This window comes from Argentina silus (genome assembly GCF_951799395.1).
Source record: "Argentina silus genome assembly, chromosome: 8".
Lineage (NCBI taxonomy): Eukaryota > Metazoa > Chordata > Actinopteri > Argentiniformes > Argentinidae > Argentina > Argentina silus.
This window is the reverse complement of record NC_139662.1, coordinates 11,936,417-11,956,062: the sequence shown is the minus strand read 5'-3', so window position 1 is coordinate 11,956,062 and position 19,646 is coordinate 11,936,417. Positions and strand designations below refer to the sequence as shown.

The following is a 19,646-nucleotide window of genomic DNA, read 5'->3' as shown; positions in this document are numbered from 1 at the left end:
CTTGATATCATTAGATATATATTGATTTTTACCACCCTATAGAGTTTTAATATCACGTTCAATATGATATTTTTAGAGACATCACATCTGATTAAGAATAGGCTACATGCTTTAAAGACCCATATTTTCTTCCTTCTAATGCTCATTATATGAGGAAATAATCAGGCATAGAAAATGTAGGAGCATTGTTCAATTGAGCGTTCAATTGAGAAACTGCTCATTTTACAATCACCAAAACAATAGCAACAAACAAATGACTTACCAGACAAAATAATCGTGGTCCAGTTTTGAAAATCGTTTGAAATCGTCCAAGAAGGATTGAATAGAACGCAGTGATCCTTTATGTAACATATGCCAATCTCACATGAAGGTTAGGCAATGTGGCCCGTCAAATAACAATCCATTAAAACAAACAAATGGATAGAAAAAGATGACCTCTGAAGTCGAAGAAAATCATTAGATGACCAGAAAATCATTAGATAACCAAGCCAAAGGAAACTTTTCGAATAGAGAAGTGTCAAAGCTTTCTTCAAGGAGATAATGTTGAGGAGGAGGGTTGGGGGAAGCAGGGTTTAGGCTGCAGGAGGAGGCGTTAGCCGCGTTTTGGACGCACACAAGCGGGAAACATTCTCCACAACTCACTGGGGGGCTCATGAAGACTAATAGCAGCCTATTACACCAATTGGGAAATGCTATGTCAATTAGCTCTATTTAAGAAAGCTTGGAGAGATTTTTATTTTGTTTTTATCTTACCAGCCTGTGTCTGAAAAATTACAATCAAACTTGCTGCGAGAAAGGTAAGAAATAGGGCCGTGTTCGAAAATGCATAGCGTAGATATGGCACATTTGTACAAAAAATATTATTTAAACAATGTTTCAGTGGCATAATAATATTAAGTGGGGTATTATGCTGTAAATGCTCGTTCACAAATTAGAACTACATTTCCCAGAGTACTATGAAACCTGTGCAGATGCTGATTGGATGGCGCTCCTATCGTCGCCATCTGCTCAAACAGCTTCAGAAGGCAGACAGTTGGTACGCTTGTTTAGCACTTGTTGGACAGCATGTAAACAAGGTAAGTTTTTCCAAAATTGCTGGATACGAGTGAATATATATATTGCACACTTGCCCCTTTGCTGATCTAATGTAACGCTCTCAAGTGGCATGAAAGTGATTTTTGCTAACTGCGCGATGCATTACATGTAAGGCTAACGTTAGCTGCCTAGCAAGATTGTCAGAAGCTTGCTAAACATCATCAGCCTCCAGAACTTGGCTAACGATTTTAATCATACCCCAGTCATTGTTTTGTAGGTAGACATTGCCATTCGACAAATGTCATTTTATTTAAGTCATATAGTAAGAAATTGGTAGTTCAGTCGCTATAGATTGCCAGCTACATTATTTGCAAATGCATTTTTATATATATACACGCGCTGATGTTCCAAAACAATAATGTTAAAGAGGCTTTTTACTTTATGCTACCTCTTGTTACGTTTGTTTCCTAGTACTTTAACTGTTAGCCAAATCGAGTTGGGCATGAAATGCATTGCATTCATGGTCCTAGGTCGCCACCATGTGTTGTTGTTGGGGAAGGACTCAACTCAGCCAGGTTGGTTCGTCAGTTTGCCGGGGAAGTTGTCGAGCTTGGTCGTTAGGTACATTGGCTTGGCTTCAGAAATGTTGTAACACAACCAACGGCAATATTGTTTTTGTTCATGTTATTGTGAGTGGAATTGGTTGATGGATGTTCATTTGAACCGTCTTTAATCCCATTTCGGCGGAGGTAGTCTTGGTGACTTATTTTAGGTTTTGTCTCCCTTTTTCATAGTGACAATTGCTGACACTGACGCAGGAATATTTCCATCCAAGATGAATTTCTCTGAAGTCTTCAAGCAGTCCAATCAGCTGTGCAGAGTTTCACCCGATGGGAAATACCTGGTATGCAATATCTAATATATTAAGAAATGTAGACTTTATTTTTTAGGCCTACGCCTTGATACCCAGGCAATGCTGGTATGCAAGTATCTAACCAGGTAACCAGAAGCTAAGATGACTCCCAGCTACATCGCAAACATCTCAAGCGGTCATCTCCGACATGATGACTTAGAGGCCATCACATGATTAGCGACATGTGGAGGCATTGTTGAAGAGGCATTGCTGGATTACTAACATCCTCTATCCATCTAATGTTGTTTCATTATCCAAAAATGAAGAATAAACTTTTACCCGACAGGCACTACACTTTGATGAGCACAGATGACTGTTTGGAAAATGTTTCTTTCTCTTTTAATACGTGCTATTCATAATCTTTGAATTGAATTAACCGGTCCTATACGTGTGCAAAAAAGAGGAACACGTCTGCTGTTTTCCAACAACCGTCTTTTCGGTTTTGAATGAGGCTTACTAACAGGGCTACTATGGTGGATACATGACCAGGCCAGCACAGTACAGCTCAACTGAACTCTGTTAGGCTCTGTAGTGTGCTTAGGGTTATAAAACCCAAGTGATGGCTATTCATCTATGGCCAGTGTTTAAGGTCAAGCTGAAAATCAGCAACTTGACAGTTGCTGGGCCTGCTGTCAATCATTACCATGGAGTGGCATGTCTATCTAACCGTCTGTCTGTCTGTCTGTCTAACCATCTGTCCATCTGTCTGTCTGCCTGTCCCCTGTCTGCTCCTCCCAGGCCACATGTGTGCAGTACAGGCTTGTGGTGCGAGATGTGAACACACTGCAGATCCTGCACCTCTACACCTGCCTTGACCAGATAGTCCACATGGAGTGGTCCTCCGACTCCCTCTTCATTCTTTGTGCCATGTACAAGAGGGGGCTGGTGCAGGTGTGTGTGATTAGCCCAAAATAACACTAGGCTAGTTGAATACTAGGCTAGTGGAAATGAAGGCCGATTTCATTGCGGAACGGTGATAGCTTTCTCACTGCCACTGAATATTATTACAAGTCTCATGTTCCTATTAGATTACAGAAAAGGTGGGAAATGAACTGGAAACAGTGTATCAAGTGTAACCTAACTAACAACACATCATGCCCAGCTAGGTTAAATGAAACAAAAGGGAAACCCTTGTATCATTGTAAATTGCGTTTAAAAACATTAAACTCACATACGGTCCACATTAAACTCACATACAGAGCACCTTACCTTTGCAGAGGTAACCAACACCAGTCTTTCATGTTGTCTGCAGCAGGTTAGGGGTGGCTAAAGCCTTGTTGAGTACTACTTGGGCTTGACAGCAGGTACACTTAGGGCGGGTGTCTGTGTTGAGTGGTTGTCCTTCTCTCACTTTCTCTCTCTCTCTTCAGGTGTGGTCTCTGGAGCAGCCCGACTGGCACTGTAAGATTGACGAGGGCTCGATAGGACTAGTCTCCTCGCGGTGGAGCCCTGACGGACGTCACATTCTCAACACTACCGAGTTCCATGTAAGTGTGAAGTCACCAGGCGTGTGTGTGTGTGTGTGTGTTTATATGTATGTCTGTCTGTCTGGTGTCAACTGTTGCTGCCCATAAGGAAGGAGACCTGAAAATAGCCGGACACCAGAGACTGTCTCAACTCCCACCTGACAAATGTATTCAGCCTAATTTCATAGCAATGCTAGCCAGTGCTGCTCTGTTATATAATTTATGCCTGGATTCTTAGGTTGTTATCGAACATTTGTGTATTAGTGGAAGATGGCATCCTTTCAAATGCATGGCCCATAATGTTGTTGGTTTGGTATGCTGGGGAAAAAAGTATACCTTAGTGAAATGTGTGTTATCTTGTGATTCTATTTTGAAGTTCGTATGACTGACAGAACTTTCTAGGATCTTTCGGCGCTGCTCCCAATTATTCGGCGCACAAACATTGGAAACCCCAAACCTGCCTTGCGGGCGTCAGCACAATCTGCTTTGCACACCTGCACTCAGTGTGGGTCAAAGGGCAGCCGTCTGGCCTGGCCGTGGGCATATTTGTCCAAATGTATTAGTTTGTGATGGCGGTGCATGGCAGCGCTCATACCCGCCTGCCTGTTTGGATTATGACCTGGGCACCGTGCCACGGCGAGCCTCGTCTGTCGCCCCCTAAACCCGACTCCAAGAATCACTGACAGGTGCCGAGCCCCCGCGCGCAACTGTGTCTGGCCCGTAGGAGGGAGCAGGGAGGGCAAGTGCGTCTGGCATCTCTGCTTTGTGTCTGTCTGCATCTTCAACCGAACAGGAATAGAATGTAGACTCCTTATGTCTAGCCCTCCTAACCCTAACCCTTCCACGAGGAGGAATCTGGCTGTGTATTTGTATGACAGTCTGATGATCTGATAGTGGTGTCCATTGTAGAGCGAAGACGGTTTAACAATGTTTTAGTTATTCAGTTACACGGGGTGGACCCTGACTTGGGCCGTGGAGAACCAGTGCCGCCCCCCCTTCCCCCCCCCCCGCAGGAAATGGACATCTCTCACAGAGTGATGAAATGGGGGGGTCATAATTCATGTGAGAAGCCACATTTTTCTCCTGTGGGGTGCCAAGCCAGTTTACCAGAAGTCGGGGTGATGCCCAATTGCCAACGGGCTGCTGACCTTACCTTCAACCCTCCCAAGATTTCATTAAGGCTGTGCCAGACGGGTGTCTGTATCAGGGCTCAGTTTCAGATCGCTCATAAACAGGATGCTATATTAACTTGTTTAGGGACAGCTGCCTGTGTGGAATACTGACTGTGTTTGTGTGTGTTTTCTTTTCCACCCCAGAGAACAGAATATCTACTGACTGTTTGGATACATGGGTGTAATTTGTCAGTTCACAGCTGACAATGCTGGACGAGGGTATGGATTTACATTAATCTCTATAGATATGCCATAGCCAACTCGTGTTGGGTAGCCAACTCAAGGCAGTGTATCATTTGAGCTTTAGCTGGGACAATGGGCCTCTCCGCCTTAGCCTGTAAATGACCTCCAACCCTCAACTCAACTGTTCACAATATTACACGACACGTTCATTGTGCATATCCATTTAGATATTGGGAGTATTTTGAATAGTTTACAAGAGGTTCCGCAAGAATAGCATCCATTTTAAATGTTTGACCGCCTACATTTTACTAATGATGATCTGGCACCAGTTGAGTGAGGCTTTTTGCAGATACTGTTCTCGTGACCAACCAAGAGCACCATTCTGAATGCGTACCGGCTTTGAGGTAGAAAGGAATATGGAATTTCTCTTTGAATTATATTATGACAACACTGTTGATTGATAGGTTTGTTATTGGTCCCTTTACTTTAGTGTTCTCTCATGGTGGAGGCTAGGCCTATTCAAAACCTCGAGACATTTGTAACCAAAGACCTCCCGTGTTTGAATTCCCACCCCTGATCCTCAGGCCTCACACTATGCTGCACACAGCCACACTAATCCACTTTTACCAGCCGAGCAACGATAAAATAGGGTGGAGAAAAAATCCACCCAAGGAAATTGTTGAACACTATACCTCTCTAATGATTTTGACATTGTTGGGATCAGGTTAGCGTGCTTGGTCAGTTGGCGCTGGAGCCCCCCCCCCGCTAATGCGGAGCATTGTTGGCAACAGGGCTATCAGGAAAACTGTGAACGTAGGCGGCTTCCTCAGCTCCGCGGTGATGCAGACAATCAGTCACCAGTGTCTCTGTGGTTCCCCTGCTCTCTGATCCATGGACGAGATAAGGCTGTAACAGGAGAAATGGGCTATATCGGTGTGAGATGGTTCTATGTTGTGGTATGCGATATGACCTAATCCTTTGCTGACAGACAGGCTCTGTGTAAAGATTCCTCCCAGTATCTCTCACACTCACACACTTGCATAGAAAAGGAGAAGCGGATGGATAGGTTTTCTTGCGGTTTGCTCTCAGTGACGTGTTGCCCCTGGTACCATTGATCAGCTGTTGGCTTTCAGCCCTCCCAGTGGGGATGTTTCTCAATCGTGTGGTTTTGTGAACTCAAGACTGGACTATCTCACTGAAAGATGAGTTATGTACATTGTATTCTGATCCGGTACCAAGCATTCATGACTTTTAACGCAGTGGGGGGAAAAAAAACGCTTGTCCCTCAGTGGAACGGTTCCTCGGATTTGCCTACTTGACTTTGGAGAGCTGTAGGTCCCTCCCTGATTGGCCCATCAGAACAAATAAAGTGGCTGTCTGTGCACAAAGACCCGCCCCTACAACGTCACGGCGACGGCAAGTCTCTAGGTCGAAGCGATGCAGTAAAAGTGCTATACATCCTAGAAAAAAAACCCTAAACCTGTCTTACGAAGAGGAGGGTTGTCGAATTCGATTACTAAAAACCTGAAGTCTCTAGCTTGTCGGTCATGTCCTAGTGAAATCTAGTTAACTAAGATAATGCCAATGCATTTGTGGATCATTTCTCTATGAACATGCAGAATGTCAGTGCCAAAATTCTGTAAACGAAAACAAATCCAATTTGTTCCGCAAATGCAGATTTGACAGTTCTAATGCTCTATTGAAATGATTGGACACCTACGCAAAGCAACTTTGGAAAGATGTTTGTCATTGCTTTTGTTTTTATTCACTCATTCTGATATTTGTTTGCAAATGTAAGAGCATTTATTCACAAATCTTTAGCCGTATTTACTAATCATTTTGCATGTATTAAAATAATGGTTTCCAAAAGGCAGAGAAGTGATAACCAAAAAAATTAAATAATAATAATAGTTTCCAAATACAAATCAAGGTGTGTGGTTAGTACATTTATATTTGTGTTTTTTGTTTACGGACCATGGTACACATTTGTGAGTTGTACACTATTTATTTACAATAATATTGTGAGTAATCTATCCCCATATTAGTGACATACAACACCCGTCAACAAACTACCGTCAAGCTAAGACTGACCGGGTCGTGACCATTTATGCCTAGATCAGCATGTAGGTCACTCCGTTTCCCTTTTTTTTCTGATTGATAAACAGCAGCTGTTCTGTGGTGTGCTCTCAGAACATCCTGTCTGTCCATCCTCCCCAGTCCTATCGAGACACCCCCTGGTCTGCCACTCACGGTTGGTTTGTGGGGGTACAGTAGCTTCCAAGGTGTAGGCTTACCAGCCACAAAACCCCCAGACTGACATACTGTACCAGGCAACATGGAGAAGCAGTTCTCACCTGTTTTTACTTATGTGCTGCTCCCTCCTCCGTGGTTAAAGTTACACCATGGCATGGGGATCCTACCCCCTCACCTCCCCAACACCCCTCTTCCCTTGTTCATGTGGTGGGCACAAGGTATCCAAGAAGTGTGTTTGAGCTCTGTTGACTGGTTTCCTTGGAGCCGTGTGTGTTGGTGTGTGTGTGTGTGTGTAAGAGACGTGGTGGCGCACAGCTGGATGTCTCGGTACAACAGGAGTGTGGACAGTTAAACCTAAGGAGGTGACAGCCTATAGGTCAAACGTCTGTCTGAACGGCCCATGAGGAAGACTATGATGAGCCCTGGTTAGAGAAGTGGGAAGTGCATGAGACAGTCAGGTGCTGGGGGGGGGGGGGGGTTCACAGATTTAATTTTTAGAGTTGAACCATTAAAAAAAACCGTACATGAATAAAATCATTAGGGATAAGTCTAGGACTTATTTCCATTGTGGTCCTCTTATGACAAGATGCCTCGGCAAGATTGGTAATACGGTTGTATGCAGTATGGCTTTTAAATTATATAAAAATGTCTTTCATTATTGCAGTTACATTGTTTCGGTAGGAGCGGTCACAGCTTCAGTACCTTTTTTATTTTTATTTTTTATTTTCAGGGCAATTAACATACACACACATGGCAATTTAAGTACATACATGACATGCCCCCCCCACACACACACAGCTGCGCCCACATCCACCCCCAACCCCTCTCTCTCCCTCCCTCCCCACACAGCTGATAGCTGCAGCACTATCACATCACACCAGTAGGGCTGGGAATTGCATGAGATCTCACAATGCAATATCACAATGCATGGGCTGCGATTTAATACATATTGCGATACTTGATGTATTGTGATTTGATACTATAGTCTCCCTCATCCAGTGGATAAATGAAGGTGGGGAAGCATCTGCCATTTAAATAGGATTCTGGCAAGTGGTACAGGCCAGGCAGTTTGCTTAGCGGTCAGGTAGGCGTCATCTGGGAACCCCAGACGCTGGACATTGAGTCAAAAACAGAATGCCGGGGGCGCTTAGTGGCTTCCAGGTTCGAATCTGACCCTCGACCTATCTTGCATGTCATCCCCCCTCTCTCTCCCATCCTTCCTGTCAATCTCTACTGTCTCTATCCCAATAAAAGCAGAAATGCCCTAAAAAAACATATTAAAAAAAAAAAGGCTTAGTTTGGGGCAGGACCAAAACATGTGTGAGATTGTGGCTGGGACTTGTCTACATCTACTGCAGGTTGGGTCTAGATCTGGCTTTACCTCAGCCAACCTAGCTTTAGACCAATGAAGACTGTGTACTACTTTGAATTGAATCACGCCGTGTCTAGCTCATATGGAGGAGGACTGTATTCACTTGAGGGTTCGATTCCAAGTCTCGTCAGATCTTCCTTAATGGCCCTTAAGGGAGTCAAGGAGCTCAGGGTTAAGAGTGCTAAGCTTGTCATGAATGGTGCTAATAAAGCCTTTACTTGTCAGGTTCACTTTCAGAATTGACTCCAAATGGGTCTTTGGGGGGGAAGGCTGGGAAGTGAAGGAGGTTTGTTCGTGTACAATCCTGGATCTGCATACAGTGTCCTGCAAGTAATGGGACAGTGGAGCATTTTTTTTTCTTCTTTTGGCTCTATACTCCAAAAGTTTGGATTTGAAATCAAACGATTACTATAAGGTTAAAGTATAGATTGTCAGCTTTTATTTAAGGGTATTTGTTTGTTGGTTTATTTGTTTGTTGGTTTACTTGTTATTTAAATGGTCCAAAGTGCATAGTTGATTGGTCATTTAATGACATAATACATGATGTATCCTCTCTACAGCACTTTTCTGATAACATATGACTGTGTGGATTACTTGTAGGGCCAATCTAGAGTTGTGTTAGCATTGTTTACCATGGTGGTTCTGTTGTTTACTCTGCTACTGAAGCAAAATGAATGATTGCGCTGATTACAATTTGGATTGGACATTTTCATGTCAGAGTGTGTGTGTTCTTCGCCACCCTCTCAAGGCCACACAGTGGCTGAAAGTCTCAGTTACATGTCACGCTTTGAGTTTCTCGACCCCTCGACTTTGTCACTTGTGTGACGCGCTATTTCATGTTATGAAGCTTTGCTACGATCTTGGCTGACAGACAAGACCAGTTTAGTTCCACATTTTCACAGCTTTAATATTCACAGCACGATAACACAGGGTTGGGACTGGGAGCAGTGTTTGCACGCACATTATATTGGCTTACTGGGTTGTAAAAGAAGATATGAAGGCCTTGCATTTAACACCCCTAACATGCTTATGGTGGTCGGGGTACACAACCACAATGTTATTTGGATTTCTTACAGTGGCTACTGTCTGGTTTTAAGGAGCTCCTATTACTAGGCTACAGCATCTATGCTAAGTACAATTACAATGTAGTGCTCCTTATTATGTAGGCTACATTCAACAAAGTACATTTGGGTTCCTTCGATTGTTTTGTTGTCCCCCACGATGAAACCTCTGTCCGTTTCGTATGTCACAAAATTAGTTTCCGTTCGTTCATCACATGCTTTATCTCCAACACCACGGGACAATTTTGACGAAACATGGGTGAATGATGCGTCTTGCCGTAGAGGAGTTTCAAGGTGACGCTGATTCGTCTTGTGATGGTGTGGCTGATGTGATGTTGATATCATTAAATATGTCATGATAGGATTTAAAGAACACCTCAGACCCTACTTTTAGCCAATGGACTGTTTTGAAATAATACTGTCAAATCTTTGGAAATTAATCAAATAAGCACTACAAGCTCCGGTAACTTTCCAGCCTACCTCAAATCTGTAGATGTCAACCTCTAAGAAGCAAGACTAGTAATGAGTCAAGTCAACACAACACGTTCTGTTAACTTTTCAGTCATACATTTGAATAATTGAATAATAATTGTCATTAATTCACACAAGGAGAGGCGCTATGTCATTCGTGGGGAACAACATGTTTACTGTACACTTGTTTATAAATCCAAAGGTGTTATTTATTAGTTGAGATTCCCACATTACTGAGAATAGAAATTTACAATAAGGCTTGTATTGTGAGAAGATTACAGCATGCACATTGCAGTTGACCCTCAAGGTGAAATCAGACACAGCCATGCTGGCACCAAGTTACTACTTTTGTTTCTCCCAATAACCCAGCTACAATGCCATAAAAGAGGAACAATTGTCAAATTGATGTATGACAGTCAATCTTCTGTGAATGACCAAACGAAATTCGTTAAACAGACCACTTTGCTGAAGTGCTTAGGTCTGAGGCGTCAAAAGAAAGAAATGACCATGTTAGTCACAAAGCTTTTGGGAAACTGGGTCCTGAATTGCTAATCAGGCTGTTTGTGGGTTAGTCCTGATGTCAGGTTTATGCCTACAAGTGCGTTCAGACTTGGCTGTGTCTGAATTGAGCCTTAAGTAGCAAATACGATGACCTGGTTGAAGTTCATTTGAATTATTATATTACACTATTTGAAGCAGGGTGTTTGCGCTTGACAATGCTAAGAGTTAATGCATAACCTTTAATTGCTGTGCAGTAGTTACTAGTAGTACTGTCCTCGCTGAGGTGGGAGTGAATCTCTTATGGGGTTTAATGACAATGGACCTACCCTTACTGTAAAGTGTTACAGAACAATGCGTTGTGCTAGCACGTCATTGTCTTCCGACAGGCGGCGTAATTTCCATGTGACACTCGTCCGTCAATCGACAATGCAGACGGGAGTTACGCTATCTGACGTGAGACAATGGCTAGCAAGTTGAACTATCTTGATGGCGTAGGCGGAGCCTAGTTTTGATTTAAAATGTGGGGGAGACAATAATGCACCTTCACATTTTGGCAGCGGTTCTGGGAGTCTCCTAAGAATGTGTCCTTGTATTTTTCGTGCCTTTCTACATGGTTTTCAGCATTCTTTATCAACCCTGTATCAATCCAGTATTGTGTTTGTTATTTTTTTCCAGTGTTGAGGCTCGGTAGCATGTGAACCGCTGCGCTTTGAAAGCAATGTAGAATTGCATGAAATGCGCCAACATAAGGTCACATTTTCTAAAGATAATTTTGGGGATATGAAAATAAATTCTGCCATATTAGGTCAGCTGAAGCGATGCCAGTGGACTACTGGTTTGCATTAATGATCAATGAGTAAAATATGTGTTTATTAAACAGAGAAACCTTATAACTAACACAAAGAATCAATAATAGAAAACACAATAACCTGCCTCCATCTGCCCCCCCCCCGTTTAGTTTATTAGGATCCCCATTAGTTGTTGTTGCTACTGCACTTTAAAATTTATTCCGGCGCCGATGACTGTTGTGTTTTTTGTTCGTGTGTGTGTGTGTGTGTGGGGGGGGGGGGGGGGGCAGGAAGAGTAGCTGCTGCAGTAGCAACAACAACTAATAGGGATCCTAATAAACTAAACGGTTAAGAATATTGCCACCATTGCTCTAAAAGTGGATATTGCTGCATCAGTAAACAGTATCTAAAAATGGTAGGTGTTGTGTTTGATGGGAGTCCAGCACAGATTTATCAGCTCACATGCCTAATTTGCTATGCTGTCATCCTTCTTGAAACATGTTAGCCATTTAACACACACCCTTGTTACAAATGGGCCAAGTAATCTGATTTTACAATACAGAGTGTTACGTGAGCCATGTGGCCCTTGGCAAGAGCTTCTAAGCGGTGTGAACCTGAGCCTACCGGTTCTCCACCACATTCTGCCTCTCCCTCAGCACTGTCTTAGTAACATCCCAATGACTATCACCTGCTTGTCTTGCTTCTCGGAGGGCAAGATGCCGCTTGATATTTCGGTCCCTTTGGTGGCCGTATGCTGAGCTGTTGGCTGGGTGCCCTGTGCTGCGCAGTGGGTGTAAATCTGGTTGAAAAGAGGTGATGGGACATTTGACTGACTCCTGTCAAAGCTGAGCATTTACACTTGTGGTTTCTTGTCAGTCGTCCTTCGTGACAGACAGATCTGTGCTTTGAGTTTGATCAGTTTCACCAGCAGGACTAGACTATTGCGGTCATAAATGTACAGGACTGAGTTTCCTGAATGCTTTGGCCCTAACAGGCAGTTTATCTATCTTGCCAACCCATCCCTACAACAGAGTAGTATTTATCAATTTTAAGAACTATGTTTTATACGCTGGTAAAGTGATTGCTTCAGAATCAAAGAATGAAATGACAATGAAGCTGTCTGGAGACAAACATAGCAAGTTTGTATGGGAAGCTCCATAGGAGACTATTTTAGCTATTTTTAGATTTTATTTGAGATGTGTACAGGTACAAGTCACGTGGCTAATGTGACTAGTTGCTAACGTAGCTGGAAAAAATGATTTTTGGAAATATCTGAATGATCATGTCAGCGTTACAGCGCTTGTTTTGGTGTCTCCAGTGACGTTCCACTTTACCAGCGTATTGTCAATGTCCTCAACATGAACGAGAGGACATCGACCATAAATCTGAATACTGTAACTAACAGCTATTTTTTTTTTTTTGTTGCATTTTTGAAATGTCATTCTCAATTCAAAGTTATTTTAATCGAGTAATAGAGTTTCTTCACATAATTTGAGATGATTTGGAATGACATTTCAAACATGCTAACTTGGGGTCCATTGGCTTGCATTGGGTTTTCATTGAATGCTAACAATTAGCTGTTAGTTACAGCGCCCAGATAAACAGAACCAAAGTGTGGATTGAAGTCTATCCTTGTCCACAGACTTGTTTCAGGGTAAGGAACCCAATATGTGGTTTTGAATTTGGGTGAACTATCTCTTTAACTTACCTGAACTGTGACACCAGACTTAGTGCTGGATTATCAACCTCATAAAAGTCGATACTAGGTTGGATACTTGGCCTGCCCTGGCAGCAAGTACACCATATTATACCCTCTCCAAAATCTGTCTCTGTTCATTCCCCATTAACAAGCATATTGAATTAGTCTTAATATTATAAGGGGTGTTTATCAAGCCCCTCTAATTAAACATAAGAGAAGCCTGGTGTGAGTCCCCTTCGTCACGTAATGCTCTGTCAAGTGCTCATTCCCACAGGGAATGTAATGATACCGATAGCCTAGCACACCCGGTGCCCCTGCCTGACACTACCAGTGATTGATCACAGTGATGGCTTGCACAAGCGTTTTTTTTTGTATATCCATCACGGAGGCCCTCACAGATCACATTCCAGACGAGAGCCCCTTCACGGGGTCCTCCAGGGCCAGTGTGCAGACCGACAGGGTCACTGCCGCGTCTGGATAAACCCAAACTGACGGACGAGCGGAGGGCGGGGAGGAACTCTCAGTGGCCTCATTAGTGGCCCGGCTGATTGAGCTCTTATTAATAGGCCACTGTTGACGCCCGGTCTCTGAGCTCACTACAGTCTCACTCAAGCTCCCCTTACAGAATGTAGCCTAGATAGAGAGCTCTGTCTCTTTTGGGGGGGGGGGGGGGGGGTGTAACGTTGAGGGCATTCAGTTCAAATGGCGATTGCAGTTGTTATTAGACTAATCTGCTGCGATATGAAACGCCGCAGGCTTCAGAAATTGATCATAGATCAAAGACGTCTGTTTTAGATGTCGGCCTTTGGAGTGAAAGTATGCCAAGCACAGGGAAGAAATACATCCGAGATGAGTTACAGTTTGTTTTGTTTCTGTGCCTCAACAGCTGAGAGTTACCGTCTGGTCCTTGTGCACCAAAGCTGTGTCTTACATCAAGTATCCCAAGGCATGTCAGAAGGGTGAGTACATTATTTTGTGTGCGTGTGTGTGTGACCAGTGGGAGGACCTGGGGACAGGGCCACCACGTGGACTGGCACAGCAGCTTGTGAATCATGTCCCGCTCTGTCCTTTAACCTTAGGGCTGGCCCTGGGTAGCCAGCCAAACTATGGGCATCTGCTGACAGCTGTTTGCCTCTTCAGTAAATGGTGCATGCTCGTAATAACATATCTGTCAGCAAGCTGTGAAATTATTGTTTTGGGCTCCAGCCACTCCCCAACAGGGACACCAAGCTGCCCCTATGTGACCCAAGCATCATTAGACCCACTTTTATAAATAATACAGCTATCCCAACCACTTGTTGCTGAGACGATGGGCTTAAAGGGATAGTTCAGGTTTTTCGATGTTAGACATCATTTTCCACTTGTGTTGTAGGCTCATCCAGACACTGTTTTCGGTCATGTTTTCATTCTTGAGCTTTCTTTGGCTGGCTCTGGGGCTAGCATTTAGCCATACCAGTGGACATACATGGGATCACTTGTTTGTTATCAAAAGCACAGCTTTCAAAAGGTCTCCATGCAATATGTCAAACACGGGGGTTCCTACGAAAAATGATTTCTATAAAAACACTGTCATTGTGCGTTTGAATAGAATGGACTAGGTACTTGAACCAAATGACGTTGTCCTTGTTATTCCGCTCAAGTGAGCAACAAATGTATTAAATATATTAGATGTATTAAAAAATGAGTTCCAAACCTGAGGGCAAAACAGGAAGTATTCTCAGTTCGAATAATATACAATTACACTAATAAGTGTAATATAAGTAATAAGTGTAAACTAACATGATTACAGTAATATTGGAGCAAAAGAAAGCTCAAGAAATGAAATCCGACTGAAAAAAGTGTCTGGGTGAGCCTACAACACTCCAAGTGGAAACTGAGGTCTAATATTAAAAAAAAACCTCTCTTGACAAATCTCTTGATAATTACACATTAGGCCAATATCAGACAGTGCTGCAAAGTCAAGACTGCAAAGTCTTTTTTTTTTTTGTTTGCTAGCAAATTGCACCCCAACATTGAAGCACTTCTTTACCAGTTCTGGAAAATATACAGTTTTGATCATGGTGTGGTTAAAAACCTTCATTTTTCATTGTGTTCCAGTAGCTGGTTGTTGTTGTTGTCTGTGAAGTGTCCCAGCCTGGTCTGTCTGTTCCAGGGATGGACTTCAGCAGGGACGGCTGCTACATGGCTCTGGCGGAGCGTCGCGACTGCAAAGACTACGTCAGTGTCTTTGTGTGTGATGACTGGCACCTACTCAGGGTGAGCTGGAGAGGAGAGCGCCCGCCCACCCACACTACAGGCCTTTTCACCTCAGCAGTTTGTTCCTGTCTGTTTGAAGAGTTTCATTGCAAAACAAAATATTATATAATATTATAATAAAAAATATATATTTTGCTTTATGGTCTATTTAAAATATCAGTAGCTATGTTATTTGCTTGCATACAGTAATTATCATGTCTGAAAGTTGTAGTTAATCTTTTTTATTTGATCATAATTGTCCCCCACCGATGAAATCGGGGAGGGGACTATGACTCGGTCTGTTTGTATGTCACACGCTTTTTCTCTGCTGGGATAATTTTTATGAAACTTGGGTGAATGATGGGTCTTGCCATACAGATGCGACATTTATGAAATTACACTGATTGGCCCAATTTTGCCGAAACTATGGTGACACCAATTCATAATTTAAACGTCATAATAGGGTGCAAAATGGAGAGCTAGGAGTGTATCCTAATGCAGTAGGCATATAGCCTTACAAATTTGCGTTGATTTCTCAAAATATTATTCCCAAAGCTGTAAGAAGCAAGACTGATAAACTGATCAAATAAGCACTACCGTTTCTGATGACTTTACAGTCTGGCTGCGAATGCAGCTGTACTAGTGTAGCCTAATGCAGTCGGCCTATAGCCTAAAGAATTTGGGAATAATGTTTTGTGAGTGGTCTGTTATGCAGCATAACTTAATACCAAAACTTGTCCTATATCAATATGAAACCAGAATTGTGTCACCTAGGTTTATAGCCAGTTGCATTTATAGCCAAATAATTTTCCTGTGTAAATGTTTTGTCTTAGCCTATTGGTGAAATTTGTGTTTTATGTAAAGGTGTCTTATATAAATAAAGTGAGTAGGATAGTAGCCCAAATATTTTTTCTACCAAGACAAAAGCCCTCCCTCTGTGCAACGGGGACACAGCGCTGTAAAACATACAACTAGAGTGTCTTCGTAAAAAGTTTATAAACGCCTTGCTTCATTCACAGGCTTCATTCCATCACTCTCCTTTTATAGAAGGGCACTACATCATTTGAGGGGGACAACATGTTTACTGTACACTTGTTTTTTTAAGATTAATCTAACATGTCCAAAATATGTTACTTATCCTTTTTGTGTGATTCGACTGTCCACCATCTGTAGCACTTTGAGACGGAGACCCAGGACCTGGCGGGGGTGGAGTGGTCTCCTAACGGCTGTGTGCTGGCTGTGTGGGACAGTTGTCTGGAGGTGGGTCACCCCTGCACACTCTGAGGGAATGGTATGAACCAGGAGGAAGGCCACATATTTAAGTGTGGAGGATTCCTGAAAATCCTTGAAATTGATTGGATCTGGGAAAGTCCAGGTGGTTAAATAATCACATGATCATGTGGATCTAAATGATCTAAAACACAGCACTCTATGTCCACTCATTTTAACATTCCTGAACAAACTAGATTGTGGCTCATTGTGACTATTCATCAAATTGACAGACAGTTCCCAATACTTGGGGAAACTTTTGGAAATTGAAGTGTGTGTGTGTGCGCGCACATGCGTATGTGTGTTTGTGTTCCCCAGTACAAGGTGCTGCTCTATTCCCTGGACGGTCGGCTGCTGTCCACCTACAGTGCGTATGAGTGGTCTCTGGGCATCAAGTCCTTGTCCTGGAGTCCCAGCAGTCAGTTCCTGGCCATTGGAAGCTATGATGAAAAGGTCTGGCCTCCTGGTGCTTATGATTCTAAACCAAACCCTATCTGAGTAACAATATATTCTAGCTCCATGTCTGTCTATCCTGCCTTTCATACGAGGTGAGTCATTGATGTTTCGATAATGTCTTGCTCAGGTGCGGATCCTCAACCACATCACCTGGAAGAAGGTGATCGAGTTTGAGCACCCGGCCACCGTCAACAACAACTCAAAAGCTGTGAGTATTACAGTATATCCAGCGATTTACGTCTAGGGACCCCGAGGAATTCTTGACTTGTCCTTTCTCTTGTGGTTCCATTAGCACTCTCACAAACCATGTGTTGATACACAAGTTGGAGACCCATAATACTCACAATAATTGAACCAGAATGCATATAAACTTCTCTTTTAACAGTCTTCATAGGAGGATTCCAATCATATAAGCAAATTTAAAGTGAAACGTGTGAATCTGTTTCTAACTGTCTGGAGTGTGGAAGCACATGCAGTGTGCCGTCTTAAAGATAAACTTTAAATAACAAGAATTTCTCCGGTCCTTATTTCATGTCAGCTCTGTGACTTATCGGATTCATGAGGTCCATTAATATTAGTATACTATGCTTATATACTCATGGGAAGTAGAACTAGTACTCAGGTGGACACTTTGGACTATGTCAGATGTCGATGAGGTCATGTTGACCATGCAACTGTCGGGGGGGTTTCTGTTGTAAGGTGGTTTACCAGGAGGTGGAGAGAAGGCCCGTGGTTGGGAGTCAGGACCTGTCCATCCAACACATCACCATGGGAAGCACCCTCTTCAACACCCAGAGCAAATGTGAGCATCACCGCATGCCTGCCAGTGGGCGTTGGCTAGCATGAACAAACATTTCACATTTGATTCAGTTGGATAGAACTGTAGCATTAAAAAACATGTTGAGGAAAACAATACGTTTTCTTTCAACCACTAAAGATTTATGTTTTCGTAACTGTGAGGAAAGTGTGTTAACTGAATGTGTTATCTCTTATCTCCATGACCTGCTGTAGATGAGATCTGTCCGTTGCCCGTCCAGATCCCTGTGGTCAAACCCGACCCTGACCGGGCAAACCCAAAAATCGGGGTCTCCTCCATGGCCTTCAGCTCAGACAACCGCTATCTTGCTACCAAGAACGGTAAGAACTGACTGACCACACACTGGGATGGTCAGAACTTACTGACCGCACACTGGGATGCAGCCCTGTAAGCCACTGTCTGTCCTAAACCACTGGATCAACAGCCACACACAGACCATTAGAAATCCACCCTCATCCCTGGACTTTTCTTGTAGATCTGAAAGGATTGCAAGGGTGTAAGCTATGTGACACACAATCACAATCCACATAGCCTATCAGAGAGCAAAGTGGAGCTGAGCATTAAGAGTACCGAAGAGCCAGCTTCACTTTTAAATTCCTTCCACATTTCGCCATAGGTATTGTATGAGCGGTGCGTTATCACATTCGGAAGCATGAACCTACCCGTTCAATAACTTCACAGATTAGTCACTTTGTCTGTAATGACTCGTAATTCTTGAAGAGCAACCATTGTAACTAAGTTACGAGACCATGTTTCAGGCGTGTGCAAAAAAATTACATTCCAACAATTGATTACATGGCAAATAAACAGTCTTTCAAAAAGTAGTCACTGGACAGCTTGAATATTAATAAACTGAGGAACACTGTTTGAGCAGTTCGGACCCCGGTAGGTTGTGGTGACTCTGGCAGTGTGTGTGTTTGCGTGTGTGCGTGCCAACCCCCTCAGACAGCATGGCCAGCACAGTGTGGGTGTGGGACATGCAGAAGCTGAGCCTGTTGGCAGTGCTGGAGCAGACAGCAGCCGTCCGCTGCTTCCAGTGGGATCCCCGCCGCCCCCGCCTGGCCCTCTGCACGGGCAACGCCAAGATCTACCTCTGGTCCCCCGCAGGCTGTGTGTCTGTGCAAGTACCTACTGAAGGTGACACTCCCTGGCATTCACATTCCACATTAAGGCCACGTTTTTCCTGGTCATTGTCATATGGTCAGGAAAAACTTCTGGCTCTATCAGTCAGGCAATATAAGAAGAGTGCACATATTTAGGTCCTGCACTATAGTTCATCTTGGCATGTTCTTTGTGGGGTTTAGGCCCAAGTTACTTGGGCACTTGGTGACATAAGTATCTGTAAAAAGCGCTATACTCTAACCACTGTGTGTGTTTGTGTCTCTCTCTCTCCCCCTCCCTCCCTCCCCCCCCCCAGCAGGCGGGTTCCAGGTCCAGTCAGTGAGTTGGCACTGCAGCGGGGACTCCCTAATCCTCTTGGGGAAAGAGCAGTTGTGTTTGTGCTACATGGAGACAGAGGAAGAAGACTGAGGAAAAAGGCGACACACACACTCTCTCTCCCTCCCTCCACTGGGGCCAGAGCAGTGAGATCTGCACTCAAAGACCGACCCATTTCTCCACGCATTCTCAATCAGAGCGGTCATCTGTCCATGACCAAAATAATTTCCCAAGTGCAGCTTATTGAGACGCCCCAACAGTGGTAATGGATTTTCACTGGTCAGTTTCAGCCCTCCTAACAACAAACACACTCTTCATTTAGGGTTTGCATTCAGTGCAGGGACCATGAATGTGGTCGTATTGAAGCATGCACTAGTATCTGTGAAGACAGTTTGCATTTGCTCTGGAACCAATGTCAGGTTTTTTGTATTTGTGGTTCAGTGTAAATATGTAAAATCTATAAGTTGAATAATTATTTTTTAATAAACTTTGCTATGAATACTTGTTGATACTTTGTC

General features: G+C 43.4%; 1 protein-coding gene across 2 annotated transcripts; it reads left to right on the top strand.

Moving 5' to 3' along the window:
- Positions 1-993: 993 nt before the first annotated feature.
- On the top strand, positions 994-19,635 carry wrap73 (WD repeat containing, antisense to TP73). 2 transcript variants are annotated; one of them, XM_083675044.1, is made up of 13 exons: positions 994-1,076; positions 1,830-1,939; positions 2,687-2,839; positions 3,319-3,435; positions 13,801-13,873; positions 15,067-15,170; positions 16,323-16,409; positions 16,737-16,871; positions 17,002-17,082; positions 17,574-17,676; positions 17,886-18,011; positions 18,637-18,828; positions 19,112-19,635. In XM_083675044.1, the coding sequence occupies exons 2-13, from the start codon at positions 1,871-1,873 to the stop codon at positions 19,219-19,221; spliced, it is 1,350 nt and encodes a 449-aa protein (XP_083531170.1). In that variant the 5' UTR covers positions 994-1,076; positions 1,830-1,870; the 3' UTR covers positions 19,222-19,635. The 2 variants fall into 2 exon arrangements, with proteins under 2 accessions (XP_083531170.1, XP_083531169.1); XM_083675043.1 differs by having other exon boundaries at positions 19,109-19,635.
- The last annotated feature ends 11 nt before the right edge of the window (positions 19,636-19,646 follow it).